Source organism: Heptranchias perlo, chromosome 5 (genome assembly GCF_035084215.1).
Source record: "Heptranchias perlo isolate sHepPer1 chromosome 5, sHepPer1.hap1, whole genome shotgun sequence".
In the NCBI taxonomy this organism is placed as follows: Eukaryota; Metazoa; Chordata; class Chondrichthyes; order Hexanchiformes; family Hexanchidae; genus Heptranchias; species Heptranchias perlo.
Genome location: NC_090329.1, coordinates 125,770,633 through 125,785,901, shown reverse-complemented (window position 1 = coordinate 125,785,901; position 15,269 = coordinate 125,770,633). Strand labels below are relative to the sequence as shown.

The 15,269-nt window shown below is 47.4% G+C and overlaps 1 protein-coding gene across 2 annotated transcripts in view; it reads left to right on the top strand.

The window, feature by feature from the left end:
- LOC137322091 (xanthine dehydrogenase/oxidase-like) overlaps positions 1 to 15,269 on the top strand; it is a 162,509-nt gene that overhangs the window by 60,735 nt on the left and 86,505 nt on the right. For both annotated transcript variants that reach the window (XM_067985171.1, XM_067985172.1), the window contains exons 9-10: positions 7,467 to 7,526; positions 13,505 to 13,585. In XM_067985171.1, coding sequence (XP_067841272.1) covers positions 7,467 to 7,526; positions 13,505 to 13,585 — 141 coding nt within the window. The remainder of the gene's footprint in view (positions 1 to 7,466; positions 7,527 to 13,504; positions 13,586 to 15,269) is intronic.

Genomic DNA, 15,269 nt, shown 5'->3' with positions numbered 1-15,269 from the left:
GAGGGAGTGCTAGTAGATTTACTAGAAAGCTCTTCTTTGAAACAGTGCCATGGGATCTTTTACATCAACCTGAGAGGGCAGATTGAGCCTTAGTTTAACGTCCCATCTGAAATACAGCATCTCTGACGGTGCAGCACTCTCTCAGTACTGCACTGGAGTGTCAGCCTAGATTTTGTGCTCAAGTCTCTGGAGCGGAAATTGAACCCATAACCTTCCCACTCAGAGTGTGCTACCCACTGAGCACGGCTGACACCACATGATGGTTTATACAACCAAGGATAGAAGACAAGCCATCAGTCAGGCTGGGAGACGGCTTATTCAGGGGGACATAAAGTTGTCCTTCCTTTTCTGGATCTCTGTACGACCCTTTTGTCAGGAAGGACCAGAGAAGCTAGGGAGAAAATGAGCGAGCTGGCATGTTTAGGTATCAGAGTTTCATTGATTTGGACGTCTCCAAGGGTACCAACAGGGCTGTGTGAGGTGATCAACACCAGGAGGGCTGAACTCAGAAAGGTCACTCAGATTGGTCAGTAGAATTGAGGAGGTTTCTTTACATACCTAAACCATGGCTAACAAAAGAAATTAAGGATAGTATTAGATCCAAAGAGGAGTCACATAAAGTTTCCAGAAAAAGTAGCAAGCCTGAGGATTGGGAACAGTTTAGAATTCAGCAAAAAAGGACCAAGAGATTGATTAAGAGGGGAAAAATAGAGTATGAGAGTTAACTTGCAAGAAAGATAAACATGGACTGTAAAAGCTTCTACAAGTAAAAAGAAAAAGATTAGTGAAGACAAATGGAGGTCCCTCACTGTCAGAAATGGGAGAATTTATAATGGGGAGCAAGGAAATGGCAGAGCAATTAAACAAATGCTTTGGTTCAGTCTTCACGGAAGAGGACACAAAGGGACCTGGGTGTCCTTGTACACGAGCCACTGAAAGCAAACATGCAGGTGCAGCAAGCAGTTAGGAAGGCAAATGGTATGTTGGCCTTCATTGCCTGAGGATTTGAGTACAGGAGCAAGGATGTCTTACTGCAGTGATACAGGGTCATGGTGAGACCACACCTGGAGTATTGTGTACAGTTTTGATCTCCTTACACAAGCAAGGATATACTTGCCATAGAGGGAGTGCAGCAACGGTTCACCAGACTGATTCCTGGGATGGCAGGACTTTTTTTTTATTCGTTCATGGGATGTGGGCTTCGCTGGCGAGGCCGGCATTTATTGCCCATCCCTAATTGCCCTTGAGAAGGTGGTGGTGAGCTGCCTTCTTGAACCGCTGCAGTCCGTGTGGTGACGGTTCTCCCACAGTGCTGTTAGGAAGGGAGTTCCAGGATTTTGACCCAACGACGATGAAGGAACGGCAATATATGTGACTTGGAGGGGAATGTGCAGGTGGTGTTGTTCCCATGTGCCTGCCGTTGGCCATTCTGCCCCTCGAGCCTGCTCTGCCATTTGATAAGATCATGGCTGATCTGATTGCAACCTCAACCTTACTTTCCCGTCTATCTACTATAACCTTTGACTCCCTTGTTAATCAGGAATCTATCGAATTCAGCCTTAAAAATATTCAATGACCCTGCCTCCACCACTCTCTGGGGAAGGGAGTTCCACAGACTCATGACCCTATGAGAGAAAAAATTTCTCATTTCCGTCTTAATTGGGAGACCTCTTATTTTTAAACTGTGGCCCCTAGTTCTAGTCTCTCCCACAAGGGGAAACATCCTCTCAGCATCTACCCCTTCGAGTCCCCTCAGGATCTTATATGTTTCAATACAATCACCTCTCATTCTTTTGAACTCCAGTCTATACAGGCCCAACTTGTCCAACCTTTGTACTTATTTAGGTTCCCCTTAAATGCATCTATGCTATTTGCCTCCACCACTCCTTATGGTAGCGAGTCCCACATTCTAACCACTCTCTGGGTAAAGAGGTTTCTCCTGAATACCCTATTGGATTTATTGGTGACCATCTTATATTTATGGCCCCTAGTTTTATTCTCCCCCTCAAGTGGAAACAGTGCCGTGGGATCGTAATTTTCTACCCTTTTGATCCCCTTCATAATTTTAAAGCCCTCTAACAGGTCACCCCTCAGCTTTCTCTTTTCTGGAGAAAAGAATCCCAGCCTGCTCAATCTTTCCTGATATTTATAACCTCTCAGTTCTGGTATCATCCTCTCATTATTTATTAATCTTGGAGTTGTAGTTAGCAACCCTGAGGAGATTCTTGGCAAGTGTTTTTGCATTAAAGCTCAGTCTTCTCTCCTTTGATGAGACTGAAGCCAGCGAGTCCCGATAGAGGTACCAGCGTGGAAGGTGAGTTTACCCAGGGGCAGAGGATCCAGGAGGTTTCCACCGCACTTCCGGTGAAGTTACAGCGATGGAGTGGGAGCAGCTCCGAGGAATCTCCTGGTCACTTACATAGAAACATAGAAAATAGGAGGAGGAGTAGGCCATTCGGCCCTTTGAGCCTGCTCCGCCATTCGATATGATCATGCCTGATCCTCTATCTCAATACCATATTCCCCCTGTCTTCCCATACCCCTTGATGCCTTTTGTGTCGAGAAATCTATCCAGCTCCTCCTTAAATATATTCAGTGACTTGGCCTCCGTAGCCTTCTGTGGTAGAGAATTCCACAGGTTCACCACCCTCTGAATGAAGAAATTTCTCCTCATCTCAGTCCTAAATGTCCTACCCCGTATCCTGAGACTGTGACCCCTCGATCTGGACCCCCCAGCCAGGGGCAACATCCTCCCTGCATCCAGTCTGTCCAGCCCTGTCAGAATTTTATATGGTTCAATGAGATCCCCTCTCATTCTTCTAAACCCGAGTGAATACAGGCCGAGTCGACCCAATCTCTCCTCATACGACAGTCCATATAAATACTGTGGCTACAAGAGCAGGTCAGAGGCTGGGTATTCTGCGGTGAGTGACTCACCTCCTGACTCCCCAAAGCCCTTCCACCATCTACAAGTCAGGAGTGTGATGGAATACTCTCCACTTGCCTGGATGAGTGCAGCTCCAACAACACTCAAGAAGCTCAACACCATCCAAGATAAAGCAGCCCGCTTGATTGGCACCCCATCCACCACCCTAAACATTCACTCCCTTCACCACCGGCGCACTGTGGCTGCAGTGTGTACCATCCTCAGGATGCACTTCAGCAACTCGCCAAGGCTTCTTCGACAGCACCTCCCAAACCCGCGACCTCTACCACCTAGAAGGACAAGAGCAGCAGGCACATGGAATTTACTCTCCCAGTAAGCCAGCGTAAACTGGCAAGAGGACTTTGTTGGGAACAGAGGAACATAGGAACAGGAGGAGGCCATTCAGCCTCTCATGCCTGCTCCGCCATTTGATAAGATCATGGCTGATCTGTGATCTAACTCCTTGGGCTCGATGTTAGCAGGGCTGCGGGTTCATGGCGGGGGGGGCTATCGGGCGCGTGGATAACGCGCCCGGTGAAATTAGTCAGCCACCCACGCGATCGCAGCCCAATTGGATCCACTTACCTGGTCTTCCGGGTTCCCCACTGCTGAGCTGCGCGTCGGGCGGGCTGCGCATGCGCAGTAAGATCTGTCAGCTGGAGGAGCTCTATTTAAAGGGGCAGTCCTCCACTGACAGATGCTGCAACAAATAGAAAAAATTACAGCATGCAGCAGCCCAGGGGGAAGGCTGCTCCCAGTTTAATGATGCCTCACTCCAGGTATCACTACATGGGGTGAGGAGGAGGGGGAGGACAGAGATCTTCCCCCTGGTGGGCGGGAGGAAGCGGCCTGCCTCTGCCACCAGGAAGGCCTGGCTCGAGGTGGCAGAGGAGGTCACCTGCACTACCAACATATCGCCCACCTGCATACAATGCAGGAGGCGCTCCAATGACCTCAGTAGGTCAGCCAAAGTGAGTACACTTACTCATTCCCCTAGACTCCGTCTGCCACATCACTGCCCCCACCCCACATCTCCTTCTGCACTGCCAACACTACTCTGTCACATCACCCCTCACACCCACTCAAACCTCATCCTCATCTTACCTGCACCTACTCACCTCGCCAGTACTCATCCCGCCACTACCACTCAACCCAATCCTCATACAATCTCATGGCTCTATCTCATACTCACCCTCTCATGCATCTCTTTCACGGTCAGCTTCACTCAACCTGCCACTACCTGTGCTGCAGCCACAGGGCATGCATCAGATATGTGCAGTAGGCAGCGTAATGCAAACGTGTCGTGAACATGAAGGGGATGCACAAGGGTGTTTGAGGGTTTGTCATGGTTGTTACTTATATTGAATTTCTGACCAACTCACATTCCATATTATATTGTCACCACTTCTGCCATGTCTTTGCAAATCTTGTCTGGTTTGTGCAATAATGCCCTTTCCTGAGGATCACAATGAAGACCCACAACTGATGCCACCCATTGTGTCACTGCAGAGTGGGTGTAGGTGTATTTGCAGGGCTCTTTTGTGCAGACGACTGAGCGATGTCGGTGATGTCCCCGATTGCACCCTGGAAGGATGCGGAGGAGAAGTTGTTGAGGGCAGTGGTGACTTTGACAGCGACAGGTAAGAAGATGGTGCTCGGGCCAGCCATGAGCAGCTTGGCATGAAGGAGGCTGCAGATGTCCACGACTACATGTCGAGTGACTCTGAGCCTCCGTGTGCACTGCTGCTAAGAGAGGTCCAGGAAGCTGAGCCTCGGTCTGTGGACCCTGTGGCGAGGGTAGTGCCCTCTGCGACGCATCTCTCTCTGTGGTAGCCCTCCCTCCTGCTGTACAGGTGGATGTGTCACAGCACTCTGTTGTGGAGCTCCACGTGTCAGAGGTGGACAGCATGGATGGCGAGGCTGGTGATGGTGTTCGCCCTCCGAGGAGGTCATGACTGCAGCTATGGCGGCCCTCATCTGGAAGATGTACATCTGAGGGGGTCCGCAAGGTAGGTACATGTCTCTGGACCCCGGGGTAGGTGTGCAAGTTGGTGACTTTGATTGTCAAGAGGAGGGTGGTGGAGGCCAAACTTTGTCCCAAGTGACAGAGTGGCCTCCTGCAATGAGTGAGGGTCTCCCCCCACCACCTGTCAAATGGACCTTTGCAACTGCCACAGGCTGATAGCTGCAACACGTCCATTTGAACTGGGAGTGTTTCCCCCAGTATGGGAAACAGTCCCAGTTTGCTATAAAATCCCACCCCTCCTCACATAATCCCTTAATCAGGTCAGTTAATGACCTGAACAAGCAAAATAAATACACTCAAGTGGCACCCCGCTGGCTTTAATTGCCTGCGGGATTCCCACCAGCGGGGGCTGCGCGCGCACGCCGGCGCGTCAGTGGGGAACCCGTCAGTGGGCGGGTTGGAGTCGGGCTCCCGACCCACTCCGGGATTCTCTGATTTTCGGAGTCCCCCCGCCAGGAACGCACCCGATAGCGGGTGCTAAAATGATGCCCCATATACCTGCCTTTGGTCCATATCCCTTAATACCTTTGATTGCCAAAAAGCTATCTATCTCACATTTAAATTTAGCAATTGAGCTAGTATCAATTGCCGTTCGCGGAAGAGAGTTCCAAACTTCTACAAACCTTTGTGTGTAGAAATGTTTTCTAATCTCGCTCCTGAAAGGTCTGGCTCTAATTTTTAGACTGTGCCCCCTACTCCTAAAATCCCCAACCAGCGGAAATAGTTTCTCTCTATCCACCCTATCCGTTCCCCTTAATATCTTATAAACTTCGATCAGATCACCCCTTCACCTTCGAAACTCCAGAGAATACAACCCCAATTTGTGTAATCTCTCCTCGTAACTTAACCCTTGAAGTCCGGGTATCATTCTAGTAAACCTACGCTGCACTCCCTCCAAGGCCAATATGTCCTTCCGAAGGTGCGGTGCCCAGAACTGCTCACAGTACTCCAGGTGCGGTCTAACCAGGGTTTTGTATCGTTGCAGCATAACTTCTGCCCCCTTGTACTCCAGTCCTCTAGATATAAAGGCCAAAATTCCATTTGCCTTCTTGATTATTTTCTGCACCTGTTCATGACACTTCAATGATCTATGTACCTGAACCCCTAAGTCCCTTTGGACATCCACTGTTTTTAACTTTTTACCATTTAGAAAGTACCCTGTTCTATCCTTTTTTGATCCAAAGTGGATGACCTCACATTTGTCTACACTGAATTCCATTTGCCACAGTTTTGCCCATTCACCTAATCTATCAATATCGCTTTGTAATTTTATGTTTTCATCTACACTGCTTACAATGCCACCAATCTTTGTGTCATCGGCAAACTTAGATATGACACTTTCTATGCCTTCATCTAAGTCGTTAATAAATATTGTGAATAATTGAGGCCCCAAGACAGATTCCTGCGGGACTCCACTAGTCACATCCTGCCAATGTGAGTACCTACCCATTATCGCTACTCTCTGTCGCCTTTCGCTCAGACAACTTCCTAACCAAGTCTGTACTTTTCCCTCGATTCCATGAGCTTCTAACTTAGCTAACAGTCTCTTATGTGGGACCTTATCAAATGCCTTCTGGAAGTCCATATAAATAACATCCATCGACATTCCCCTGTCCACTACTTTAGTCACCTCTTCAAAAAATTCAATCAGGTTTGTCAGGCACGACCTACCTTTCACAAATCCATGCTGGCTCTCTCTGATTAACTGGAAATTCTCGAGATGTTCAGTCACCCTATCCTTAATTATAGACTCCAGCAATTTCCCCACAACAGATGTTAGACCCCTGGACGTCACTGTTTACCTCGATATTGGGGGTGGTTTAAGGTAGACTCCAGTCTATAGATAACATGAGGTCCACTTATGGGAACGGTCAATGAGACTGAACCCAAGTATAATATAGAGTGTAAAATCCTAAAATTTAACAGGCTGGTCTCCAAAGGTATAGGCCTTAAATTATACCCCAGGATGTCAGCTTATCATCACTGAGTGTGTTTAACAGAGGTGTTAACCCGATTAAAATAATTGAGTTAGCACTTCCACTAAAATAGCGGAGAGAGGAATTTTAGACCAATGGAAGTGGTAATTCAATTATTTTAATCGGGTCAACACTTCTGTTAAACACACTCAGTGATGATAAGCTGACATCCTGGGGTATAATTTAAGGCCTATACCTTTGGAGACCAGCCTGTTAAATTTTAGGATTTTAGACCAACCCATTCAGTATTCTGGGGGTTGGGGGGGGGGAGTTCCCCAGGCATTCTTCTGCTTGTCTGCTGTATCTTTGATGGAATAGCCATGTAAATCCCGGAATAACAAAGTGACCGCTGTTTACGGCAGTTTTTCCTGAGGCTTCCGCGGTTCTTCCGCTGATGTTTCATCGGATGAGCGGGAGAATCCCGATGGAACTTCATCCCCGTAGCGTTTGGACTCAATAGTTTTACTATCACATTGTTTCTAACGGCGGTGGTTGGGTACTGTAAACTAAACACATGTTCCATTTTCTTTCTGTGAAGCCATCGAACTGCTGTGGTGGGAGTGGAAAAGAAAATGGCTGCTGCAAGGAGCAGAGTCAAGTAAGTGTTAAAACTCCTGATTATCCCATAATCACTTTACTGACGCTACTTTTTTACATTTGTGTTTGTGTATCCTTGCATGTGAGTGTGTGTGTGTGTGTGTTTGCATGTGCGTGTGTGTGTGTGCGTGTGTGTGTGTCTTTGCATGCGTTTGCGTGTGCTCTTTGTGTATACACAGATGGAGATGGCAGACTAGTAGTTATAGTGCTGGTCTAGTAACCCAGAGGTCCCGAGGTAGGAACATAGGAACAGGAGTAGGCCATCCAGCCCCTCGAGCCTGCTCCACCATGCAATTAGATCATGGCTGATCTGTACCTCAACTCCATTTTCCCGCCTTAGCTCCATATCCCTTGATACCCTTACCCAACTAAACTCTATCGATTTCAGTCTTGAAAGCTCTAATTGAGCCCGAGTATCCACAGCCTTTTAGGGGATGAGAAATCCAGGTTTCTACTACCCTTTGTGTGAAAACGTGCTACCAGATTTCCCTCCTAAATGGCCTAGCTCTAATTTTAAGATTAAGTTCTCTTGTTCTTGATTCCCCCACTAGAGGAAATAGATTCTTTGTATCTACCCTTTCGAATTGTTTCATCATTTTAAACACCTCGATCAGCTCACCCCTCAGTCTTCTATACTCAAGGGAATACAAACCAAATTTCAAATCCCACCATGGCAAGTTATGAAACTGAGTTCAACAAATCTGGGAATTTGTGAGCAAACGGACCATGAGAACTGACAGACTGCAAAAATCGAACCAATGCCCTTCAGGGAGAGGACCTGCCACCCCTCTGCAGTCTGGCCAATGCGTGACACCAGTCCTACACAATGCAGATGACTCTTAATGCTCTCGGGGCAACTGGGGATGGGCACTGAATACCGTCTTGCCAGTGTCACCTACATCCCGCACACAAATAAAGAAAATGTGTGTCACATTCACGAGAGTTATTTGCATTGCTTATCTGTTGGCAGTAACGATAGTTAGTCCAGACCATGGAGACGTTGTCATAGATGCCCATCCAACAACAACAACAACTTGCATTTATATAGCGCTTTAACATAGTAAAACATCCCAAGGCGCTTCACAGCGGTGATCAGCAAACAAAATTTGACACCGAGCCACATAAGGAGATATTAGGACAGGTGACCAAAAGCTTGGTCAAAGAGGTAGGTTTTAAGAAGCATCTTAAAGGAGGAGAGAGCGATAGAGAGGCGGGAGGGAATTCCAGAGCTTAGGGCTGTGACAGCTGAAGGCACGGCCGCCAATGGTGGAGAGAAGAATATACCTCGGTTGTCAGCTTGGCTCAGTTGGTAGCACTCTCATCTCTAAGTCGAACACCTCTCCTGAATTTCCGCACCTGATCCAGGTTGGCATTCCGATCTGAGGGAATATTCCACGGTCAGATGCGTTATCCTTCAGATGAGCCGTTAAACTGGGACTATGCTCCAGTGGTTCAGATTTTACAGGGTCCTCCTGACATTGAGAAATTTCAAGAACTTCCCGCGACAAATGGGCCCATGAACATGACCATCCATCACCACAGGTCAATAAATACTTACGAACATACGAACAATGTCAGACAGGAAAAGACCCTCTGCTCCATCCAGCCTGTCCCACATAATTGTGATACTTTGTATATCACAATATGTACACACCCCACCCCACACAAAACCATGTGATCTCCTGGGAGAGCCGAGAAATCAGATAAAAACCCAGGCCAATTTGGGGGAAACAGAATCTGGGAAAATCCTCTCCGACCCACCTAGGCGATTGAAACTAGTCCAGGAGATCATTCTGGCCCTGATAATTCCTTGCAGTGCCTACCTTTTGTAAGAGGTGATCTCCGCTCCAGCCAGAAACAGGTCCAGCTCTCGCTTGAAGGAGCCGGCAGCCTGTTGCAGAGGACCGTTATTCCCTGGGAAAAGAACCACCTCCTGACATTTAACCTAGTTTTGGCCTTATACAATTTAAAATTGTCATCCCCGGTCCTCCCTAACCTATTTAATTGGATGTGGAGATGCCGGTGATGGACTGGGGTTGACAATTGTAAACAATTTTACAACACCAAGTTATAGTCCAGCAATTTTATTTTAAATTCACAAGCTTTCGGAGGCTTCCTCCTTCGTCAGGTGAACGATGTGGAAATGAAATCCTCGAGATGAAATCGCATTTATAATTCACAGAACAATGCTTGGTTGTTTAATTGGAACAAACTGTCAAATTGAACACAATCGATTCCCTTCATTATCTTATAAACCTTGATCTGATCACCCCATGTCTACGCTTCTCTAAAGTATAGAGTCCCAGCTCTTTTAGCCTATCTTGATAACTAAGGTGCTTTAAACTGGGAATTAATCTAGTGGCCCTCCTCTGCACCCTTTCCAAAGCCTCAACATCACACACCATGTGAGGAGACCAAAACTGGAAACAACATGATGGAAACAAGAGCATCTTTGGGTTGGATGAATGTGCGTGCGGGGAGCTGAACCATTCAGTCCAAGCCCCTTTGGTTGCCTCATTGTGTTGGTTTCCCATTCTGCGAGGTATCCAAATACAATGGTGGACTTGCTTCACCATCATGAGTGTTTGGTGATCTGCTGCTGATGAGTATGGCACGGCCAGGAAGCTCAGCCAAAGTCAGTCCAAAGCTTCCATTGAATCGATTGAGATAATTAAGCAGCTCCTCAGCACTACCTCCAAACAGAAGGATGGCCTCTGAATACATTAGGTGTGTACTTTTCATTTCTTATCATTCTTTGCGATGTAGGCCTTGCTAGCGAGGCCGGCATTTATTGTCCATTCCTAGTAGCCCTTGAGAAGGTGGTGGTGAGCCGCCTTCTTCTTGAACCGCTGCAGCCCGTGTGGTGAAGGTTCTCCCACAGTGCTGTTAGGTAGGGAGTTCCAGGATTTTGACCCAGCGACGATGAAGGAACTGCCGATATATTTCCAAGTCAGGAAGGTGTGTGACTTGAAAGGGGAACGTGCAGGTAGTGTTGTTCCCATGTACGTACTGCCCTTGTCCTCCTAGATGGTGGGGGTCACGGGTTTGGGAGGTGCTGCCAAAGAAGCGTTGGTGAGTTGCTGCACTGCATCCTGTGGATGGTACACACTGCAGCCATGGTGAGCTGGTGGTGAAGGGAGTGAATGTTTAAGGTGGTGGATGGGGTGCCAATCAAGTGGACTGCTTTGTCCTGGATGGTGTCGAGCTTCTTGAGTGTTTTTGTAGCTGCATTGACAAATGAGTGTTAGTGAGCTCTTTCAGTGGACATGGTGGAGCACAGCCAGGTCTGATACTGTCTGCACCTGACCTCAACACACAGGCACATCTCCAGTAAGGCGTCAATGTGCACTGATGGCTCTCCCTTGTTCTCCAACCTTCTATAACCCTATGTCCCGGCATGTACCCTCTGCTCTTCTTATACACTCCTCCACTGGTGGGTGGTGTTGGCATCACTCTAAACCGCTCCCCCTGGCCATCTCTGGACCCACCTTCCAAAGCCATCTCAGAATCTACCTTTCTTTCCATTCCTTCACCTGGCCCTCGCCATTCTCTCTCTCCTCCCACTCCGCCCCCTCTGTAAAACAGTTTAGGACGTTTTCTTGCATGAAAGACGCTATAAAAATATCAGTTGTTGCTGAGAAAGAATGGTCAGTTACCAAGGTGATGGAAGTGACATAATCTCAGCTGGAAAATTACCAGTAAATATTCAATCACCAAAATGAGGCATGTGCCATCTCCCTGCTCTGGAATGGAGGGAGGATCAAATCAGAACTGAAAGCCCGGTTTGGGTAATAACCGGTAAGTCTCGGCATCTGTCCTCCAGCAGCATTGGCGACATGTGTGAGACCTGCAATCGAACCATTGAGGTTTACAGCACAGAAGGAGTCCATTCGGCCCATCGTGTCAGTGCCGCCTCCTTGCTGGAGCAATCCAAAGCTAATCGCACTGCCCCGCTCCCTCCCCATAGCCCTGTATCTTCCTGTGCTTCAAATATTTATCCAATTTTCTCTTAAAAGCTGCGATGGTCTCTGCCTCAACTATTCCCTGTGGCAAAGCATTCCACGTTCCAACAACCCTCTGTGTTAAAAAAAAATATGGGCCTCGGTAACAGTGGGCAGACCTGAAAGACCAGGGAACTACCAAGAAAAAAATAGCATGAGGAAGAGAATAAACACACACAAAGGTTTTGCTTCTTCTCCAGAGATCTTGACAGCAACTTCTCTCTGCCTCCTCAGTAGCATCTGACCAATTTGGGCAGCTCATTACTGCTGCTCAATGTCAGGCAGCTGATTGAGGTTCATCCTCGTCTGATGATATCACTCACTTTGTCATTTAAATGTCGGGTTCGCACAGAAGGTGGAGCTTCAATTAAAAAGGTTCCCAGCACAGCCATTCGCTGTAAAAATCACACAGCCTTACAGCACAGAAGGAGGCCATTCGGCCCATCGTTCCTGTGCCGGCTGTTTGAAAGAGCTATCCAATTAGACCCATTCATAGAAACATAGAAAATAGGAGGAGGAGTAGGCCATTAGGCCCTTCGAGCCTGCTCCGCCATTCAATATGATCATGGCTGATCCTCTATCTCAATACCATATTCCCGCTCTCTCCCCATACCCCTTGATGCCTTTTGAGTCTAGAAATCTATCTAGCTCCTTCTTAAATATATTCAGTGACTTGGCCTCCACAGCCTTCTATGGTAGAGAATTCCACAGGTTCACCACCCTCTGAGTGAAGAAATTTCTCCTCATCTCAGTCCTAAATGTCCTACCCTGTATCCTGAGACTGTGACCCCTCGTTCTGAACCCCCCCAGCCAGGGGAAACATCCCTGCATCCAGTCTGTCTAGCCCTGTCAGAATTTTATATGATTCAATGAGATCCCCTCTCATTCTTCTAAACTCGAGTGAATACAGTCTGAGTCGACCCAATCTCTCCTCATACGACAGTCCTGCCATCCCAGGAATCAGTCTGGTGAACCTTCGCTGCACTCCCTCTATGGCAAGTATGTCCTTTCTTAGGTAAGGAGAGCAAAACTGCACACAATACTCCAGGTGTGGTCTCACCAAGGCCCTGTCTAACTGCAGTAAGACAGTTCCCCTGCTCTTTCCCCATAGCTCTGTAATTTTCTTTCCTTCAAGTATTTATCCAATTCCCTTTTCAAAGTTACTATTGAATCTACTTCCGCACCCCCCTTTCAGGCAGCGTGTTCCAGATCATTACAACTCACTGCGTAAAAAGAATTTCAAAACTGAATTCAAATTCTCAAACTGCTATGGTGGGATTTCAAACTCATGTACTCTAGATTATTAGTCTAGGCTTCTGGTTTACTAGCAACATAACCATTATGCTACCATACCCACATTGCCTTGTATTTAAATGTGATTTTTGGCCAGTGTATTTCCACTTTGTACAATTGCCAATATTGAAGTGGGGTTGATCCAATTGACCCGAGATTGGACAATCAATAAACCACTTTACAAAATGAACTAATGTGCGATCGGCTCTTAAAGGGGCACTGTCTTCGCGGTGAGTGTTTGATAATCCCCTCCCCCCCCCCTTCCTTTTGTTTGTTCAGTAGTCACGATGTGACTGGTCACGACGATACATTCTGATAACGATTGACAGCTTTAAAGGGCCACCACCCCCAACTGAAATAAAACATTTTTGTCAAATCCTTCACCATTTTGTCTACTAACACGTGACGTGGCCGTGTAAACTATGTCGGGGTAGATCACCTCCTCGCTTGCACGTGACGCCGTTGCGATGATGTCGGCCTGCAACTCTGCTGGCTCTTCCCCACCCCACGCGCCCCCCCCCCCCCCCAAAAAAAAATTTCATCAAACACTTTTTTAATGAAGATGGTGCCCCTTTAAGTAAGTGAAGGATTGTTTACAGGTAAAAATTGCTCATGCTATGGCATCAATATCACTGGTTAAAGTACATTCTGGGAGTGACAAATGAATACTTGCTGCTTATTACAGATATCACCCAGACTCTTTGAACCATCGGAGTTTAAACCTCTGGACCCAACTCAGGAGCCGATCTTCCCCCCAGAGCTAATGGTAGGTGCAGGTGAATGCAGCATTTCTCCTACAGCAAGACATGCCCTTGTTGCTGAAGCATGTCATCGCTGATTAACCCTTTGAGCGCTGAAGGTCACTCGCAGCTTCCGGATCACGCATTATTATTTTTAAAATGGTGTTATTTGCCAAAGAAAAACTTCCCGTGCATTAAAAATGCCTCTGGCAGGAGTGTCGGAGAGGAATTGTTTGGATTTTTCATGGAAGGGCTATTAGTCCAGGTATCATTCTGGTGAATCTACGCTGCACCCCCTCCAAGGCTGATTTATCCTTCCTGAGGTGCGTTGCCCAGAACTGTGCCCAGATGGGGTCTAACCAGAGCTTTATATAACTGTAATATAACGACCACCCCTCTGTGTTCCAGCCCACTTGAGATAAAGCCGTATTTTTTGTACCTGTGCACTAACTTTTAGTGATTTCTGAACCAGGACCCCAAAATCTCTCTGCTCCCCTACAGTTCCTAGCTTCTCGCCATTTAGAAAATACTCTGATCTATCTTTCTTAGGTCCAAAGTGGATGACCTCACATTTGCCCACATTGGACTCAATCTGCCACAGTTTTGCCCACTCACTTAATCAATGTCCCTTTACAACTTTCTGCTCCCATCTACACTACTTAGGAGATTCTGTGGGACTGTTCAACGAAGAGCAGGGGAGCTCTCCCGTTTGCCCTGCATGACATCGCTCCCTCAACCAATGCCACCAAGAACAGGTAAACCTGGTCATTCATCTCCTGGACTTCCCTGCACCTGGAGTAGATACAGGTACAGTGCAAGTGTGTGTGGGACCAAGCAGTGGGTACAATGAGCTACTACACTTGCCTACATAGCAACAGCAAACCCACTTCAAAAGTCATCCGCTTTCTATGAACCACTTTGGGATGTCCTGAGGATGCAACGAGGCATTATATAAATGCCAAGGTCTTTTCTTTCCTTGTAGTTCAATGGGGGTTGCAATTGAAAAATGAAATTTAAAGTGGACTGGGCCATCGGCGCATCAACATCCAGCTCCATCGGGTGCCAGGGCGCAAGCTGGAGTCTGCGTTTTCACCCATAACTGTGTTTTCCACCATGGTTGGACGGTTAAAGGAGTCTTGCAAGTGTAAGGCGAGCAGTTACCCCACAGAGATGGTAGTCTTTTACTCTCTTCACGCACTCCTATAATCACAGAATGGAGGAGGCCATTCAGCCCATCGTGCCTGTGCCAGCTCTTTGAAAGAGCTATGTAATTAGTCCCACTCCCTGCTCTTTCCCCATAGCCCTGCAATTTTTTCCTTTTCAAGTATTTATCCAATTCCCTTTTGAAAGTTATTACTGAATCTGCCTCCACCACCCTTTCAGGCAGGGCATTCCAGATCAGAATAATCCCAGCTTCTCTAATCTCTCCACGTAACTGAAGTCCCTCATCACCGGAACCATTCGAGTAAATCTCCTCTGCACCCTCTCTAAGGCCTTCACATCCTTCCTAAAGTGCGGTGCCCAGAATTGGACGCAATACTCCAGCTGGGGCCTAATCAGTGTTTTATAAAGGTTTCGTACAACTTCCTTCTTTGACTGTAAGGACCAAGGTCCCACGGAGCCTCACGTGGCCGAGGAAGCTTCATGTGCCACCAAGCCCTGTAATCAGTTTATGCGGGATGCCCATGGGGTGGGGTGGGGTGGGAGGAG